The sequence below is a fragment of the Aristolochia californica genome, unplaced genomic scaffold, assembly GCF_029961685.1.
Source record: "Aristolochia californica isolate CCGP_79_NKW_82.1479 unplaced genomic scaffold, dmAriCali1.0.hap1 SCAF_6, whole genome shotgun sequence".
Lineage (NCBI taxonomy): Eukaryota > Viridiplantae > Streptophyta > Magnoliopsida > Piperales > Aristolochiaceae > Aristolochia > Aristolochia californica.
In genome coordinates this window covers 4,640,398-4,660,641 of record NW_027182257.1, presented here as the reverse complement: position 1 = coordinate 4,660,641, position 20,244 = coordinate 4,640,398, and the positions used below count along the sequence as shown (strand labels likewise).

General features: G+C 39.2%; 1 protein-coding gene across 1 annotated transcript; it reads left to right on the top strand.

Moving 5' to 3' along the window:
* Nucleotides 1-10,350: 10,350 nt before the first annotated feature.
* On the top strand, nucleotides 10,351-19,994 carry LOC137967147 (DNA repair endonuclease UVH1-like). Its single transcript, XM_068813603.1, has 18 exons — nucleotides 10,351-10,695; nucleotides 11,251-11,307; nucleotides 11,707-11,808; nucleotides 12,073-12,135; nucleotides 12,250-12,342; nucleotides 12,420-12,512; nucleotides 12,585-12,689; nucleotides 12,771-12,869; nucleotides 12,944-13,219; nucleotides 13,556-14,382; nucleotides 14,659-14,882; nucleotides 15,036-15,127; nucleotides 15,725-15,889; nucleotides 16,379-17,113; nucleotides 17,565-17,675; nucleotides 18,161-18,421; nucleotides 18,562-18,785; nucleotides 19,377-19,994. The coding sequence occupies exons 1-18, from the start codon at nucleotides 10,573-10,575 to the stop codon at nucleotides 19,585-19,587; spliced, it is 3,861 nt and encodes a 1,286-aa protein (XP_068669704.1). The 5' UTR covers nucleotides 10,351-10,572; the 3' UTR covers nucleotides 19,588-19,994.
* Nucleotides 19,995-20,244: the final 250 nt, after the last annotated feature.

Genomic DNA, 20,244 nt, shown 5'->3' with positions numbered 1-20,244 from the left:
CTAAAATTCTTTCGAGGTGAAAATGGTCTTACCTACTCAAGGCTTGACATAAATCTCAAAGATTACGTGCTCACCTTATAGCCCACCATAAATTGGCCTTCGAGAGGCTGATTTCTTGATCTAAATGTAAACAAATAGGTACTCTAATCTTAAGTATCTACCAATATAACCAATAGCATAAAATAGCCCTTAATGACTTGAACTAAAAATATAGACAACTCATATAGGCTTTAATGACTTGATTTCAAAATATAAACAACTCATATAGTCTTTAATGACTTGATTTCAAAATATAGGACTCAAAATAAACCTTAATGATTTGATTTAAAAATACTGTCTCAATGTAAATATGGGATAGGTTTTCAAATTGGGAAATACACACAAAACAACTCAATATAATGATTGATTTCAAAGTATAGCCCACGATTAGTAATCTAAACTTATTAATGATTTTGTATAAAGCCATATTCCTCCCTTGTAAGTGCTATCTTCCTTTTAGGGGGGTGTAAGGGCTTCACTACTGGTTGCTTTTGTAGGGGTGGAGACTTGATTAGCCTTGGAAAATTTTGGTTTATCGTGTAAATTCTTGCACTTGTCTATCGGGTGGTTATTTAAATCAGAAAAGCGCACTTCCCTTTTGTTAGGGTTTTACTAGGTTGAGAAGAAGACATAAGAGAGAACAGAGAGACGAGAGCGACAAGATTTCAAATTTTCTAATTATTCACTATCCTTTAGAGTCTAGGGTTACACATAATATATAAACAGATACATGGCCCATTGGGCCCACACAACAATTTGGATCAAACATAGCAATCTCCACCTTGAGCCAAATTGCATCTAAAACAAACTAAAACATAAAGCAAAAGCATAAAGCAAACATAACCTAACCAAAGGTAAACATAAAGATACAACAGCAACATGCTAGAAACAAACCGACACCAAACTTGAGCAAAACTTGAATTTTACAAGTGGAAGAGGCTTTGTGAGCATATCGGTTGGATTCAACTCGGCACCAATCTTCTTCATGACAACTTTGCCATCCGAGATCACATCTCGAACAAAATGATAGTCAATGTGCTTCGTTTTCTCATGATACATGCGGTCCTTTGTCAAATGAATGGCGCTTTGGTTGTCACAATGCACCGTAATAGGACCCTCGATAGAAGACATCTCGCCAACAAACGCCTTGACCAAATAGCCTCCTTGATAGCCTTTGTAATTGCCATGTATTCGGCTTTCGTACTTGAGAGTGCAACGGTGGCTTGAAGTGTAGACTTCCAACTAATTGTACAATCTCCAAAGGTGAAAACATACCCTGTCAAGAAACGTCTCTTGTCTAAATCACCCACAAAATCCGCATCCACAAAACCCATTAGTGCCTTGTTACCATTTCCAAACTCCAAACGAGCATCAATGGTACCTCTCAAATAGCGGAAAATCCACTTCACTGCAACCCAATGCTCTTTCCTGGGACAAGAGAGATATCTACTTACCACACTAACGGCTTGAGCAATGTCGAGTCGAGTACACACCATCAAGTACATGAGACTCTTGACCACACTCGAATATGGAATCTTCTCCATATATTTTTTATCATCATCGAATTTTGGGCTTAAAGTGGCCGAAAGCTTGAAATGCGTTGCAAGAGGAGTTGAAACAACCTTAGCTTTCTCCATGCCAAACCAGCATAACACTTTTTTTGCAAAACTCTTTTGTGAAAGGATCAATTTTCTATTAGACCGATCCCTTGTGATCTCCATCCCTAGAATCCTTTTGGCAGCCCCCAAGTCTTTCATCTCAAATGCTGAACTCAATTGCTCTTTCAACCTCCTAACTTTTTTCAAGTTTGAGGATGCAATCAACATGTCATCCACATAAAGCAACAAGTATATGAACTCATCACTAACCAACTTCTTGAAATAGACACAACTATCATAATTGGAATGGTGAAAATCAATACTCACCATGAATGAGTCGAACTTCTTGTACCATTGCCGCGGTGATTGCTTAAAGACATAAAGGGACTTCTTCAAAAGACACACACGATCCTCCTTTCCTGCCACCTCAAAACCCTTCGGTTGACTCATGTAAATTTGCTCCTCCAAATCACCATGCAAGAAGGCAGTTTTCACATCCATTTGCTCCAACTCCAAATCCTTCATTGCCACCAAGGAAAGCAAAACTCGAATGGAGGTATACCTTACCACGAGAGAGAACTCATCATTGAAGTCCACACCTTGGACTTAACTATAGCCTTTAGCCACTAGCCTTGCCTTGTATAGGAAATCCGCGGGATTTGAGCTATCAATCTTCCTCTTGTATACCCACTTGCAACCCACAACCCTCTTACCACTAGGAGGCTTCACAAGAGACCAAGTCTCATTTTGTTACAAGTATTGTAACTCTTCATTCATCGCGGCAACCCAATCGGCCGCATCCTTAGAAGAAATGGCTTCCTTGTAGGAAGATGGTTCTGTATACTCCACATCTTCAGTAATTGCCAAACAATAAACAAAGTCGGAGTATCCATACTTGGTTGGTGGTCGAATTTCTCTTCTAGCTCAGTCCCTTGCCAATGCATATGGTTGTGCATCTTCTTGGCCTTCCTCCAAATTGGCATCATCATGTGACATCGCCTCGTCACCTTCTTGGACCGACACTTCAAACTCCACCTTATTTGTAACCGTCTCATTTTCCTTAATAGTCGGCTCGGGTGCAACATCTTTTGCTTTCAACATTGCCAACTCGTTGAAAATGACATCTCTCGAGATGAGAAACTTGGATGATTCGGGACACCACAATTTATACCCCTTTACATTTTCAGGATACCCAAGAAAAACACATTTCTTCGATATAGGGTCCAAATTTCCTTCATTCACATGCGCATATGTGGGACAACCAAACACCCTCAAATTAGAATAATCGGCCGGCTTACCCGACCACACCTCCTCAGGTGTTTTGCACTTAATTGAAGTGGTAGAAGATCGATTCACCAAATGGCATGTTGTGTTGATAACTTCCCTCCAAAACTTCTTACCCAAACCCGCATTGAAAAACATACTCCGAGCTCTCTTAAGTAGTGTCCTATTCATCCTCTCTGCAACACCATTTTGTTATAGAGTGTTGACCATCGTCTTGTGCCGAACAATCCCTTCAGTCTTACAAAAATTATCAAACTCCCAATTGCAAAACTCTAAACCATTATCGGTTCTCAACCTCTTTACTTTCTTTCCAATTTGGTTTTCCAAAAGTGATTTCCATTCTTTGAATGTGCGGAACAATTCACTTTTCTTTTTAAAAAAATAGACCCAAACCTTTCTTGAAAAATCATCAATGAAAGTAAGCATGTAACGAGAACCATTACCTTTGGATGGATCACGAGAAGGTCCCCAAAGATTCGAATGAATGTAATCCAATGTTCCCTTGGTCGAATGAATGGCCATGGAGAAGCTCAATCTTTTATGCTTGTCAAAACACAATGCTCACAAAACTCCAAATTGCTCATGCATTGGCCACACAACAAACCTCTCTTGCTCAAAATGGTCATTCCTCTCTCGCTCATATGCCCCAATCTCATATGCCAAAACCTTGTAGCATCAACATCGAGATAATACCCGAATGTGCAATGGCGGCCGAGCCCGTGACCGTGGAACCTTGTAGAAAATAAAAAGTTTCAATCCTCTTTGCCTTCATGATTGTGAGAGCACCTTTAGAAACTCGAAGAAGTCCACCTTCACTTTGGAATTTACACCCATTTTCCTCAAGAGACCCCAAAGAAATCAAATTCTTCGACAAATCGGGCATATGCCTCACACCAGTCAATCTTCGGACCTTTCTATCATGGAACCTAATTGTCACCAAACCAATTCCCTACAACCTTACACAAATTGTTATTCCCCATGAGCACCTTACCATCCATAGACTCATAAGTCTCAAACCAATCTCTATTAGGAGTTATGTGTTGTGAAATACCCGTATCTATAACCCAACAATGCTTGTCATCAACATTGGTATCTACCACACAAAGAGTATCAATCGTGTCACACTCGGCCACATTGGCCTCCTCCGAAGAAGTACCTTTGTTATCCGCCTTTTGTTTATTTTTAAGCTTGAAACAATCGGCCTTAACGTGTCCCTTCTTCTTACAATAATAACACGTCATATCCTTGTGTTTAGACTTTGAATGGGTCCTTGTATCCTTCGAGTTTTGGTCCCTTGGCCTACCCCGATCCACAACCAGACCAACACCTTGGCTCCTTTTCTCAACAATGGTCAATTCACTGTCAATGTACAACTTGGCTTGTAAATTGCTCTTGATATCCTTGAGAGAAATCTTGTCTCTACTATAAATCAACATATCTCTAAAGGCTTTATAAGATGCGGGTAATGAGCATAATAGCAAAAGAGCTTGATCCTCATCCTCTACCTTAGCATCAATTTTATCTAAATTATTCAAAATAGAGGCAAACTCCGAAATATGATAGGAAATTGATGTACCTTCAACCATGTAAAGGGTGTAGAGGCGCAACTTCAACCGCAATCGATTAGTGAGTGACTTCTTCATGTAGATGTCCTCCAATTTTTCTTACAAACCCTTAGCGGTTTTCTCCAAAAGGACCTCTTGCAATGTCAAATTGCTCAAACACAATTGGATAATGGAGAGTGCCTTATCATCCATTTCTCTCCACTTCTTATTCGTCACCACGTCAAACAACTTATCTCGACCAAAAATGGACTCCTTGACACCTTGACTCGACAAAATAGCAGCCATTCACACTTGCCACAGTGCAAAACTCGTCTTCTCATCATACTTCTCAATATCATATTTACCCGACATATCCATTCAAATTCTCCAACACCCAGTCAATAAATTTAAAACCAAATCACCAAAACACCGCAGAACCAAACTATAAGAAATTTTAATTGAGAATGAAATTAGAATTACCTCAAAAACAATCTGTCTGTCTGCTGTTTGCATGGTGTACAATAGAAAAATCCCAAATGGAAAAGTACCTTGACAGTGATGAAATGCCTCCCGAAATCGGGATTTCGGTGCCACGAAACCTCAGGTTTGGTGCCCCTGCGTTCGGTAAGTTCCGAACCCTATCTACGGCAACGACAACGGAAGTTCCGGCCACGATGACGTCGTGCGACGGTTCCGGCAGCGACGACGTCCTGCTCAAGCTTCCGAGTCCCGAGACTCTGTTTGTCAACGACTCACTCTCTTCTGCCAGCAACAGTGCCATTTCTCTACAACGGCGATGGCGTCGATTCCGCCCTAGCTGCTTCTCATAGCAACGTATTTGGCAAGACCAAGCCTCTTCCCTAGACTGAAGCTTTGATACCAGTTTGTTAGGGTTTTACTAGGTTGAGAAGAGGACAGAAGAGAGAACAGAGAGACGAGAGCGACGAGATTTCAAAATTTCAAATTATTCACTCTCCTTTAGAGTTTAGGGTTACACATAATATATAAACAGATACATGGCCCACTGGGCCCACACAACAATTTGGATCAAACATGACACCTTTCTTACCAAAATTTGTGGGATTATAGGAGGAATCATCACCAACTCTTCCTCTACCCTTACCATATGATCTACTACCTCTTCCATAGTTGCTACTCCCCCTTCTTTAGGACAACATTGCTAAATTTTCTATTTGTTTCAGTTGAGAGGTGGATCAGGTGAGTGGAATCATAGCCATGGTAGCATACACATCATTAAAATAGGGTCTTGCAAAAAAAATGAGTATTGAGATTTTGCATCATTCAAATAAGGCTGTAAATTTGCAAGGCATATGGTATAGACAAAAAAATTTCTTGAATATGATTGGGCAACTTTCCGCTTTTATAGAAGCCCTCTGATCTAACCAAGTATTCATGCTTTTCCTGAAAAATATCATAAACCTTTTGAAAATTGTCATAAGTGGAATAAAGTCTAGAATAAGTGTTCTAAAGTTGTTAACTACCAATTCATCTATGCTATATTGTATCCAGCTTATGACTAAAGTGTCATCCTTCAATCACTTTTGATATCAAAGATCATCTTCACTAGGATATGGTTGAATAAAGTGTCCAACAAGATCTCTTGTAATTATGAACCTTTCTACTGATTTAGACCATGATGAAAAATTGCTTAAGACCCTTGAGTAGGGTAGTGGTGATTCTCAAAGGATCATGTTTGCTGAAATTAGCACAGGAAGGTGACTTTTGTGAACTATCGGCCATTGTAAAAACCAAAAAAACTCTAGTTATCCAAGATAAACACTAATAAAATTTGAAATTATGAAAGAGGGGCATACACTTTCAATGAAGTCACACACTAGCTAAAAAAACAACAACTTAACATCACAATTTTTTGCCTAAATGCATACCTAGCATACATGAAAAAATAGAAAGATATGAACCTCAATTCAATTTCATCATAGCTGGACTAGATTAGGCAATGATTAAAGAGTAATATACCCACAAAAATTGAAAAATCTTAAGTGAAGCAAACACTTCAAAGAAATCAACTTTTCATTCAGCCATGAACTAAAAACTCTCATGTTGGCCTAAAAACGAAGTTCTTTTTAAGAAACTTGGAATTTCAATTTTAAGGATATCAAGGGAAGCATAAACATGGATTATTGGGAATTCAAAAAGATGATTTAAAAACCTGATTTAAATAAGAGACTTGCAGGAATTTTTTAGCATAAGCATCTTTCATGCGTTGTTGAGAACGACCCCTTCCATGCCTTCAATACTTCCAAACTTCACTTTACTTTTCAGTAGCTCATTAAAACCATAGAATCCCAGCTCTAATACCATGTTAGATTCTAGGTTTCATGTCTAAAAGAGGCTAGAGTATGAGGAAAGAAGAAGAAGAGAGGAGAAGACTAGGTTGAGAAGGAGAGAGCTTGAGTTGTAGGAGTTAAGAGTTTTTTGCACACAAGGGAATCTCGTTGGATATGAGCCTCTCCCCCTTACTTCTTATTTATAGATAAGGGTTAAAAACCCTAGTACAAGTGAAAGAGAAAAGAAACTCAAAATCGTACATAATTACTAGTTGTGTCACTCATCTACTTAATTACAACATATGCCACTAATGCTTCTTCTACAGGGTTCAACTGTTCTCAGTGGATTCTACTCCTCTTGGTGGGTTCTACACCTCGTAGTGGGTTTTACACCTCCCACTGGGTTCTACTTCTCTTCTTTTTTAGAAACTTTCTCTTTCTCTAGATGTGACTCCCTTACTCTCTCTGTCATGACAAAGATTTGAATCCTTTCATAGAGGTCGACTCATTTTGCACCTTTTTCATCATATACTTGATTCCTTTTGTCTTTTTACTTTGAGGCTTCTTCATTTTCACTAATGTGCTTGATTTCTTTGCAAGAGGTTAACTCCATCAACCTTTTGGCACTTCAATTCTTCTATTCTCTAGCTGTAGTGGTTAACTTCTTCCTGTGGTCATCTCCTTTTACCTTTTCTGTGCTGTCTGTCAACAAAAAATTGATTCTTCTTCTCTTATTTTCTCAAATGGTTTTGCAAGGTTTATTTGATGGTATGCTTTTTGGCATGAATTGCTTGCTTCCCTTTTGTATGGATTGTCGGGATAGATCATAGCATGTTGAATGAATATACTACCAGAAAGTTTTCTTGTTTTGAGAGTTTTTGTCTACATAATATATTTAATACACATAATTACTAACTCGAGTTCTTGTTATCATCAAAACTATCTTAATAAGGATCTTGAGTGCTTATTTGTATGGATCGTCAAAATTAATTCGAGTGTTTGTTTGTGTGCTACTAGAAAATTTTCTTTGAGAGTTTTTTGTCATCGATACAACATACTTAACGCACATCCTTAGTAACTCGAGTGCTTGTTATCATCAAAATAATCTTAATGGGGATCTTGAGACCAACACTATATGAGGAGAAGAAAAATCGAAACAACAGACAACCAAAGACTAGCTACCACATGCATGATAGAGGTTGAAGGTAAGAAATTGAGAGAGCAAGTTTGAATTTGAATTTTAACTGATGCAAAATCTTCAATTGATTTCTCTCTTCCTAACTCAATTTTTTGTCCCTATTTTATCTATGAAATTAGATTTGGTTTTCCTTTCCCTATTTGCACCCCCCTAAGAGAATTCATTGTTTGTTCTCTTTCTCAAATTATGCTTTTTTCCCATTTTCACCAACATCTCAATACTACATTCCATGTTTTGCTTTTCAAATCTATAGTCCTCCACCAGCCAAAGCTAATTCATCGTCCCCTGTCACACTCTAGTTTATACCATATCTTACCAAGAGAAGAGAGAATGAAAGGAGTGAGTTTAGGGTTGCATCTATGTCCCCTTTTCCTCTATCTTTATTTATAATTTGCATTCAATAAAAAAATTACAAGATTGTGCATTTAGGGGGCTAGAATATATAATATAAACAAGGTTGAAAGATAAAGTTAATTACAAGTTAACCACACTAGCTTTAATTCTCCAAGACATTTATTAATGCTTTTTTTTTGTGTGTGTAGGAGTAAATTTTTTAGATGTAGGATATTTCATAGAGAAGCTGGTCCGACAACCAAAGATGCTATTTAACCTCAATCAGCTTGCCAATCTAGAGATAGATGGCTAAATTTTGATGCTAAAATCATGAAATCAATTAAAGTATAATTAAAGAAATATGAAGGTTGTTAAATTTGGGTCAAATACCCTATCCTAAAATGACTAGCCACTTAGGAAACCTTTTTCCCAGCTAATAAACTCAAGATCTTTATATCCACTAATCCATGTGGGACTATTTCTTAACACTCCCCCTCACGTGTAGGCCTGCTCTCTTTTGTGGATGTACAAGTAGATAATTTAGGTGGAAGCCCACATACTGAGTGGCTTGCTCTGATACCATCTTAATTGGGTCGAAGACCTATCCCAAAATGACTAGCCACTTAGGAAACCTTTTTCCCAGTTAATATATACAAGATCTTTATATTCACTAATGTATGTGGGACTATCCTTTTAACACTCCCCCTCACGTGTAGGCACATGGATAATTTAGGTAAAGGCCTCTCACGTAGTGGCATGTGGGTAATTTTGGGTGGATACCCACATATGAGAACCTTGCTCTGATACCATGTTAAATTGGGTCCAAGGCTTTATCCTTTTTTCGGCCTTCAAAGTTTTCATTTGAATATTTGCTACTACCACCAAGATCTGCACCGGCGGCCACTCCGCCTAGGCTCACGCCCGAGATTTTGCGGCGGCTGTCGCGCCCTCCTACTCATCGGGGCATGGCAGTTGCCCCGACGGCTGGGTATGGGTCGCACGCTTAAGCGCCATTCATTCTCAGGGCTAGTTGATTCGATAGGTGAGTTATTACACACTCCTTAGTAGATTTTGACTTCCATGACCACTGTCCTGCTGTCTTAATCTTTGTGGGTTCTAGGTTAGCGCACAGTAGGGCATCGTAACCCGACTTTCGGTTCATCCCGCATCGCCAGTTCTACTTACCAAAAATGACCCACTTGGAGCTCTCGATTCCGTGGCACGACTCATGAGTTATGCAGCCGCACCGTCCTACCTATTTAAAGTTTAAGAATAGGTCGAGGGCGTTGCGCTCCCGATGCCTCTAATCATTGTCTTTACCTGATAGAACTCGCACGCTAGGCTCCAACTATCCTAAGGGAAACTTCGGAGGGAACCAACTTCTAGATGGTTTGATTAGTCTTTCGCCCCTATACCCAAGTCAGACGAACGATTTGTATGTCAGTATCACGATATTGTAAGTGGCAGAGTAGCCTTGCTGCCATGATCCACTGAGATTCAGCCCCATGTCGCACCGATTCGTATGAATTAATAATTAAAATAAATACCCAAATTATCCACGTGCCTACACGTGAGGGGGAGTGTCAAATGACTAGCCTTTACACTCCCCCTCACGTGTAGGCACGTGGATAATTTGGGTAGAGGCCCTTCACGTGGTAGCACGTGGATAATTTTGGGTGGATGCCCACATATGAGAACCTAACTCTGATACCATGTTAAATTTGGGTCGAAGGCCCTATCCTAAAATGATTAGTCATTTAAGAAACCTTTTTTCCAGACTAATATACTCAAGATCTTTGTATCCACTAATTTATATGGGACAATGCTTGATAGATACATGAAAATTTGGAGGTTGTAGGAACCATTTATTTATACTTCAAGCAAAGGTTTTTTAATATGTTATACATGTATTATAATAAAATAAATTATTTGTGGACTGGACCGGGTATCCGCAGCAGCCACAGACGTATCAAACAACAAAAGTCTGCTTCGCCTTCTCGCTACATTCATGTCACGACACTTTGAAGGCTCTTGAAGCGACCGTTTCTTGTTTACGTGGCGTCCAAGCTCCTCGAATTAGATTTTTCAACAACTGAGCTGCCTCCCTGGATTTTGATTTTCCGGAGAATCCCTTTGATCCATCGTCTCTTAGTTCCAGCTCTTTATTTGACAGCCCGGAATCCCATCCTATCCCTGTTTTCTTCGATTTCTACAGTCTCTATTACTTTTGAGAAGTTGAGTCAGTTTGGTTTTTCCTTTGGGAGGGGATGGAGGAGAGATACGAGCTGTTGAAAGAGCTCGGTTCTGGGAATTTTGGCGTGGCCAGGCTAGTGAGAGATAAGAAGACCAAGGAGCTTGTTGCTTTTAAATATATAGCAAGAGGGAAGAAGGTAGATGATAACAGAAGCATGTCTTTGTTGCTTCTTATTTGCAAATGTTGGCTCAATTGATTTCATTTTCTTTGCTTTTTCTGTTTTTTTTTCCTTCTATTTCGGTCGGGTTAGAAGTTTCTACTTTCTGGGTTTTCTATCTGTGGATTTCATTTCGAACTTAATGAGAAGCGAGGTTAGAATTCTACTTTTAGCTGTTTTGGTTTTCCCAATCGTTGCTGCTCTGCTCCCTGCTTCGATTAAATTAACTAGTAGCTTATGTTCTTGTATCCTGTTACTTTTACTTCGATTTTGAGCTTATTCATTTTTCAGTTGCTTCAGTAAGTTTCGTTTTGTTATCAGTCCATATAATCGAACGCTTCACCTGTTTATTTCCTATACAATGATACTCTTTTTATGTTCTGATTTTCTCCATTAAAGTTCCCTATTTTAGTTTGGATTCTGGTTTTGGTCTGACAATGTTTTACTTTGTTTGTTTATTTTTTCTTGGATGTGATTATGGACTTTCTGCGTGCTGCATTTGGTTGTTTTTATGAGATTGACGAGAATGTACAGAGGGAAATCATTAACCATAGAACGCTGAGGCATCCCAATATTGTTCGATTTAAAGAGGTATTTTAACTTTTGAGTTGTTTATCTACGTCTCCTGTTTTCATATCTTTCTCCGTGCAAATCTTTCCTACTTAACCTACATTTAAGGATTCAGAGAATTGCTCTTAGATTTTCAAATGGTTTCTTATGAAAGTAGCTATGAAGATTGAATTCATCTCAGACAACCGATTGAAATGCTTTCCATTTTACCTTAAAATTTAGCACAGAAAACGATTACATTTGTTAAGTTGAATTAAATCTCCTCGAATCTCTTGTTTTTTTTCAAGTAAAAGAGAAAGAGATTCCCACAGTTGAGGCATAAGAGGCTTGAGAGACTTATTTCCACGGATAATTGCTTTTTGAGGAGTTGTCTCGACCACACTTTGATTTTAGACAGTGACTATAGGGTGAACAGTGCAGGTCCTGCTAACGCCTACACATCTAGCCATTGTCATGGAATATGCTGCAGGCGGTGAACTCTTTGAGCGAATATGTAGCGCTGGCCGATTTAGTGAGGATGAGGTTCCTGACTCTTAAAACTTGTATCCTCACTTTAATATATTCATGATCACGGTTGATCCAATACGAAATGCCAATTGATGCGAAAAGGCTATCTAGTCTGATCATGATCGAACGACTAAGATAGCCGTTGATCGTGTTCAGATGGCTGAGATAGTGTTTCACATGTTTCATACCAAATAGCTTTTCGTATTGGATCAGCCCTCTACTCATGATTCTATAAACTTGTTCGCACTGTTGTTTTTGGTTGTCTCATGGCAATTGTAGCTGCAACAGGCAAGGTTCTTCTTCCAGCAGCTGATTTCTGGGGTTAGCTACTGTCACTCCATGGTAGGCCTTTCATCGTCTTAATGATCAATAGCAGGGCTTGGTTCAGTCCTTTATATGCCTCTTGTGGTGAACTCTTTCATATGATTGTTCAAGAAATACCCATTTCCATTGCAGGAAATATGTCATAGGGACCTCAAACTGGAAAACACTTTGCTTGATGGTAGTCCAACTCCTCGCCTTAAAATCTGTGATTTTGGATACTCCAAGGTCTGCATTGCTCTGTTCGTCCTTGAATTAGATATCATGTACCAAATAGTTTCTTTATGATATGCCTCCCGATGCAGTCTGCCTTGTTACATTCCCAACCCAAATCAACAGTGGGAACACCTGCCTATATTGCTCCGGAGGTCCTGTCAAGGAAGGAATATGATGGGAAGGTAACCCTTCATTGAGTCTGGATTAGTTATTTACTGTGTCTGTCATCTTGTCTTATGGGCTTCCAAAATCAGATTGCAGATGTTTGGTCTTGTGGAGTGACTCTGTATGTTATGCTTGTTGGAGCCTATCCATTCGAAGATCCTGAGGATCCTCGGAACTTTCGGAAGACGATTGGAGTATGTTCAGTTACTTAAAATGTTTACAGAGATGCAAGTTTGTGTTTAAGATTTAAACCGCTGTTCTTCGAATCCCAACAGAGAATAGTGAGTGTTCAATACTCCATACCGGATTATGTACGAGTATCATCGGATTGCAGACATCTTCTTTCTCGAATTTTTGTTGCTAACCCTTCAAAGGTATGAACTCATAATCAGCTTTCAATTTTAGTTTTAAATCTACTTAACAGTCTTTTTTTTTTTCCTTATGGTAGAGGATCACCATCCCGGAGATAAAGAAGCATCCATGGTTTCTAAAGAACCTGCCCAAGGAGTTGGAGAAGGGAGAAAAAACCGACAACGAGAGCATGGACTGGGAGCAAGCATCTCAGAGCATTGAAGAGATAATGCGTATCATCCAAGAGGCGCGTACTCCAGCTGAAGGTGAAAAAGCTGGTGGACAGTCTGCTGCTGGTATGTTGGACCTAGACGAATTTGATGATGCTGATGCAGAGGAAAAAGTCGATTACAGTGGAGATCTCTTTGGAGCAGTATGATATGATTGGGCTAATTGTGTTCCAAATAAATAAATAAAATTATTCTTCCGTTATGCAAGGATTGGGTTAAACAGGAAATAAGTTGACATTACCTTATTTTTTGAAGGCCTAAGAATCAATAAAGAGTTTATTGTGAAAAAAAAAATTAAAAATTCATTTTTTTTTATTTTTTATTTTTAAATTACGACCTGTTCTATTCCTCTGGTTATTTGGCTACTGGCACCCTGCTAGCAAAGGGTAGGTTTGCCTCGGCAATAAATCCCCGCCAAGCCGAAGTCCCCCGCCATTCTTGACAAATCAGCTGAAAAAAAAATGCTTCCTTTCCTGCAGCACATAATATCGGAGCTGGTGGAAGACCCTCCCGGTGGTCTGGTGGTACTCTCTTGCGGCCTCCCCCTCCATAAACTCATCTCCTCTCTTCTCCTTCTCCACTCCCCTTCTCAGGGCACCCTTCTTATCCTCTCAGCCACCGATACCCAGAAGGCCTCTATTTCTCTAAATCTGCCAGATGCCCCTTCTGAGATCGCCGGAGACTCCCCCTCCCACCACCGCCTTTCCCTCTACTCCAGCGGTCAAATCTTCTTTATTACCCCCCGTATCCTCATCGTCGATCTTCTCACGTCCAAAATCCCCACCTCCCGCATCGCCGGTATCATCATCCTCAATGCTCACAAGCTCTCCGAGACCTGCACTGAGGCTTTCATCGTCCGCCTCCTTCGATCTCACAACCGCGAGGCATACGTCCGGGCCTTCACTGACAGGCCACACGCTATGCTCTCTGGCTTTGCCAAGGCTGAGAGGATCATGAAATGCCTTTTCATAAGGAAATTGCACATATGGCCCAGGTTTCAGGTATTTGTTTCCGAGGATCTAGAGAGGCACCCTCCCGAGGTGATTGATGTCAGGGTTCCCCTCTCGCCTCACATGAGAGATATACAGAAGGCCATCATTGAAGCTATGGATGCTTGCTTGAAGGAGTTGAGGAAGACGAATAAGGTCGACGTGGAGGATCTCACCGTCGAGAACGGTCTCTTTAAGTCGTTCGATGAGATTGTTTATCGGCAGCTGGACCCAATATGGCACACCATCGGTAAGAGGACCAAACAACTGGTTGCGGATTTGAGGACTCTACGGAAGTTGTTGGATTATCTCGTTAGGTATGGGAATGACTACAGTTAGATTCTTGTCTTTTAAATGAATGCAGTTTAGTTTTTCTATGGCTGATGTGCTTGCCAGGCAGGGAGCTACCCTACAATCACTGGTCGTAAGGGACGCTCCCACAAATTTTGCAATTCTCTTCCGTTTTATTAATACATCTTCATAAAAAAAAAATCTTCTTATGGTCGACGAGGAGCCATGATAGTTTTGTCTTTCTCTTACCTACTGAAAATTTATGATGTTGTGTGTTAATAATGAACTTATATATGTATTAGGTATGATGCTGTGACATTTTTGAAGTATCTCGACACCTTAAGAGTGTCAGAATGGGTTCGGTCTGTTTGGATTTTCGCTAATTCGAGTAGTAAGATTTTTGAATTAGCAAAGAAGCGGGTTTACCAGCTTGTGCCCTCGGATGGACGAAAGTTGACTGTGGAGGTCAAGAACCCCACAAACAAGAGGAGGAGAGTGAAGGGCGACAAGAAAAAGGAAAAGGAAGGTACTGGGTAGTAATGCTTCACATTTTCAACTAAAGCCAACCCAAACCTGACTCGAATTTTATGCTCAAATAATATTCATAGCAAGTGATTGTGCTTAGGAAAAGTAGAAGTGCTAATCCTGCTTTACCTTTTGGTATTTTTATTTTCTGTAGATGCTGGGAAGGTTAGTGCAGGGACCAGTTTGAGTTCTGGGGTGATTCTGAATGAAATTTTGGACGAAGCACCAAAATGGAAGGTCTTAAGTGTGAGTAAGTGAGTTCCACTGCTTTTCTTTCTGAAATAATTTATGAAAGTTATGTACCCCATTTAAAAAAAAAAAGTTGTCTTTTAGAACCCATTAAAAAAATCTAATTTTCTGTTGCTCTGGAATCATTTATGCAATCAGAATGAAATCTGCCCATTTAAGAAAACCCTATGTTGGTAAAAACAAAGAATTGTAATTTCTTGCATTATTAGCTGACTTTTGAGGTTCAAGATCAGCATCCATATTTTTTTTTTTTTTGTGTGTGGGAAGATGCAATCCCAGAATGAATAGCTGAATTTGATTCATGAAAACACTAGCCTTGCGCTGATGTTTCTGAATCCTTTTCATGTTTACTACATTTAGATGCTATTTAGCTTATTAATTGAATCTTTTTTATCAGTTGGCAAAAAAAAGCCAAATGAACAAGAATGATTCTTGATAAAACTGTAGTATCATGTTGTAACTTTGTTTTGGTGGATTTTGTCATTCTGTTTCCAAATTATATATTCTCTCATGAAGTGATTATGCACTTTGTGATAATTGTTTACATCATAATCTTGGTATCCTTTATTTCATCTAATAATGTTTCTTCATCAGGAAGTGCTGCAAGAGGTACAGGAGGAAAGGCAAAAACAAATACGGGCAGGGCATGATGAATTGATGGTTGAGGATGGTGATGACTGCGGGATCGTTTTGGTTGCTTGTAAAGATGAGCGTTCATGCATGCAGCTGGAAGATTTCCTTGTGAAGGGGCCACAAAAGGTGCTTTACAAGTGTGTAGTTTGTCATATTCATTTCTTCAGTTGTACAATCATTGTTGTTTATTTTGTTTGGTCTGTTAATTGTAGTGCAGAGCTGGGTCAAAGTCCTGATCTAAAATGAGTTGATATATTGTTGAGTTTATAAGCTGGGTAGTAGCTCTCGTTAGTTGGCCTGACATTTTAGGATAGAAGTTGGCTAACTAAATATGGTATTGGAATTAGGTTCAAGCCTGCCCAATCCCATCTTTCTGTTGTTTTGTGCTCCGTCTGTGTGCTATCCACAACTCGAGTCTGTTTATCCATCTGTCACATCAGAGGTGGATGTGAGAATTGGGTGTTAGTTTGGGTAGAAGCCCTCCTGATGAAATAAGTCAAGAATATTTTTGAGTTTACATGTTGGATTATAGCTTCTCTAAATTTGTCAGTTGTTTTGGAATGGAATTGGGTCGAACTTAGTAATGGTATTGTTTATACTTTGTTTTATGTACAGGTCATGCGGGCAGAATGGGAGAAGTATTTACTGGGAAAGGCTGAGTTGAAAGCCCTCAAAACTCACAATAAGAAGAAGAACCAGGAGCCTAAAGGTTTTGGTATACTGAATGGGGTTACTCGTGTTGGGCCTGGTGAGAATGCAGAGGCTGCTATAATATCCAAGCTGGAACATGATGCTCTTATGTCAGCAGCTTCTGAGATAAGCAATCTAGTGGAAGAAGATAGTCTTGAGGGTAATTCTGAATCTAATACCAGCAAGCGAGGACACAAACGGGGCAGTGGGAGATCGAATGGACGGAGTCAAAAGGGAAAAATTGAGATTACTAAAAATAAAAGCATGATAGAACCCTCTGAGAATGATAACTCTGAAAAGCTTAGACCAGAAGATGAAGCCCAAATGTATGAAGACAATGCAAAAGACATTGCTGAGACTCTTGAAATTTTACAATCTAAACGAATCCCACCAGTTCAATTCTATGCCATGGACAGTGACCGTCGCATACTTGATGTGATGAAACCTTCCACAATCGTTGTTTACCATCCTGACATGTCTTTTGTGCGGGAAATCGAAGTTTATAAAGCTGAAAATCCTTCAAAGAAGTTAAAAGTTTATTTTCTGTTCTATGAAGATTCTACTGAGGTACAGAAGTTTGAAGCAAGTATACGCAGGGAAAATGGAGCATTTGAATCATTGATCCGGCAGAAGTCATTAATGATGATCCCCATTAATCAGGTTTAGTTTCTAGTTCCTTTTTGTTGGTTTCAGATGAACATTCTTTTGTTAAAGCCTGTGGAGCTCTCATCAGACAGTTACGATGCCCCAACATGAGACTTTTTGTTAAAGCCAGTAAATTTCAGAGAGATGTGAATGGTGCTTTTTTCTATTAAGCCGACCTTCGCAATCACAAAGATATAAATTTCAGAGAGCTGTGAATGGTGCCTTTTTCTATTAAGCTGACCTTTTCAATAAAAAAAGATAATGTTTTTTACAAATACCATCTTTAAAAACCAACATTAAATGGCTTCCTTTTGTCCGAACACATTGATCTTAGCATGCAAGTTTTTATTCCCCTCTTTCATTTGGTTATACGTGGATTCACAGGCTTTGCATTGCATTCTAGCAATATGTTTTGTCTGTCATCTCTGAATATCTGCTTTAACTAGTTGTTTTATATTTGTACCAGGATGGTCGATCTATTGAATTGACTGCCTCCAACGAGCCACAATCACTGACCTCACTTAACTCAATAACTAGGAAAGCAGGTGGTAGGAAGCCCTTGGAAAACGAAATGCAGGTAGATAAATTATTTGCTCTCTCTCTTGATCTGCTAACTTAGTTCCATCCCCTTTTTGACTGATTTCCAAATAGCTAAGATGGCTGCTGGTAAGAACTAAGTGCTCTTTGAACCTTTCTGGATGGAGATAAATGAAGTTGCTTATACTAGCAGCTCGCTTGGACTTTTGCTCATAGCTTCAAAAGGAGCTAAAGTGAGTTGGTGTGATGTAGGTCATTCAGCAGTGAATAGATATACAAAAGAAAAGCCTGTATTAAGTTGTCAAGATTTGATCCATTCACCAAAAACTGCTACAAAACCTGGTACACAATGTGAACTACACATAATGAGCAAGGCATGATCATGCTTGTTTACTACAAAATTTACAGTAGGTTCAATAGTTCTCAAGGTTGTTGAACATATGACTGTTGTAATCATTATTCCGTGCATGTGATTTCTTCAACTACTATTACCTAGCATATCTGAAGTATTCCCATTCTTTGTAGGTGATAGTTGATGTTAGGGAATTCATGAGCAGCCTTCCTAATGTTCTCCACCAGAAAGGCATGCAGATAATACCTATTACACTGGAAGTAGGGGATTATGTACTTTCTCCATTGATTTGTGTGGAAAGAAAAAGTATTTCAGATCTTTTCTCAAGCTTTGCTTCAGGTCGTCTCTATAACCAAGTTGAAACAATGTCCCGCTACTATCGGATACCTGTGCTTCTAATTGAGTTCTCACAGGATAAGAGCTTTTCCTTTCAGGTAGAATAAGCTCAATTTCATGTTTTTCAGTGTTTTGCAGTAAATTGAAATGGAGCTTTATTGTCAATTCATGTCATTAGAGCTTTATGATTAGTTTCATTTCATGAAATGTTCTAAACTCATCAGCCTCAAACGTGCAGTCTGCCTGTGAAATTGGTGATGATGTTAGTCCTACAAACATAATATCAAAGCTCTCTTTACTGGTCATGCATTTCCCACGCCTCCGTCTTGTGTGGTCCCGTAGCTTGCATGCAACAGCCGAGATATTTACATCACTGAAGGCAAATCAGGATGAACCTGATGAGAGCAAGGCAATGAGAGTTGGTGTTCCGACAGAGGATGGCATTGTGGAGGATGACGTAAGGTACTGAATGGTAGTTTTCTCTCTGTTTTTTCTTTTTTTCTTTTTTGGCTAGTGGATCATGTTTTACAGTGTGTGGTTGTTAAAAAAGTAAAAAAATCTTATCTCGAAACGGTTGGTCACTGCCTTGTCTACTTTTTCAGCATTAGATGGTTTTTATGAACTTATAGTTAAAAAATATCATAAAAGCATAATACTTTCTTAAAAAGCACTTTTTTCTTATTACTCGTAGAAATTTAGACATGGAATGAATGAAATCCAAAGGTCTATTCTTTTTAACTCTCTTAAATCTTGAACTTCTTCTCTTTCCTTGTAATTTGTACATAATCATAATTTCTCTCCTTGTCTACGGAATTCTGGAGTTGCTTTAGAAATCTAAATGCCTAAATAGTTCTCTTCATGATATTCTTTGCTTTTGGTCATACTTTACCTCTGATGTTATGATTTTTTAATATTTGTCATTAAAAAAGATCTCACAATGTAAAAAATCCTGAAATTCAATTCAAATAGCATTTAAAACGTTAGCCGCCCTGTAATATATGAAATTGTTGAATCTTTATAACCAAAGAAACCGTGGATTCTGTTTGTTTACAGATCTGAAAACTACAACACAACGGCAGTAGAGTTTCTGAGACGCCTACCTGGTGTCACTGATTCAAACTACAGAGCTATAATGGATGGCTGCAATAGCTTAGCTGAACTTGCTCTTCTCCCTGTGGAGAAGCTAGGGGAACTCATGGGTGGTCAGAAAGCAGCTCGGACACTTCGGGATTTTCTTGATGCCAAGTGCCCAACAATGTTGTAAGTCTCGGGTTGAGCCGGGGTTTACCGTATCACAACCGAGAAGCCTAAATGAGACGACGTTCCATGTCGGCCTTATGGCACTCCTATACAGTCTGTATAGGCCTCACCAAAATCCAAGATATCTAGGACAACATGTGAGTCATGTTGTGGGATTGGGAAACCATGGGTTGAACCCTCTGTGAAATGAATCTATGATTGTTGTTGTGAAGTCATTGTATGTTAGATTTACATTTATTTTATTGTTTGTTTGTAGGTCCACAGTATGTTACTTTAAGAGTGACCATTCTTTCCCATTTCTACTTTATTGGCAAGAAGAGTAAGATGTAATATTGAAAGTTAAGAAATTTCAAATTCCATTTGTCGATTGATATTCTGTTCACAGCCTGTCCCACTGAATACAGTGAATTGTACAGGAACATATAATTCTCCATGAATCACTATCCCAAACTTGGGCTTGATCTGATGTTTGGTTTGCTTGTTCTGTCTTGGTTCACAGGAACATGTATTTCTCTATGTATCACTATCCCAAACTTGGACTTGATCTGATGTGTGGTTTGCTTGTTCTGTCTTAGTTCATGAACTGTTATACATAGGAAGCAACATAATTAGGATACTCACCGTAGCTTTCAAGGAGAGAACAATATAGAAATTTGGAAGA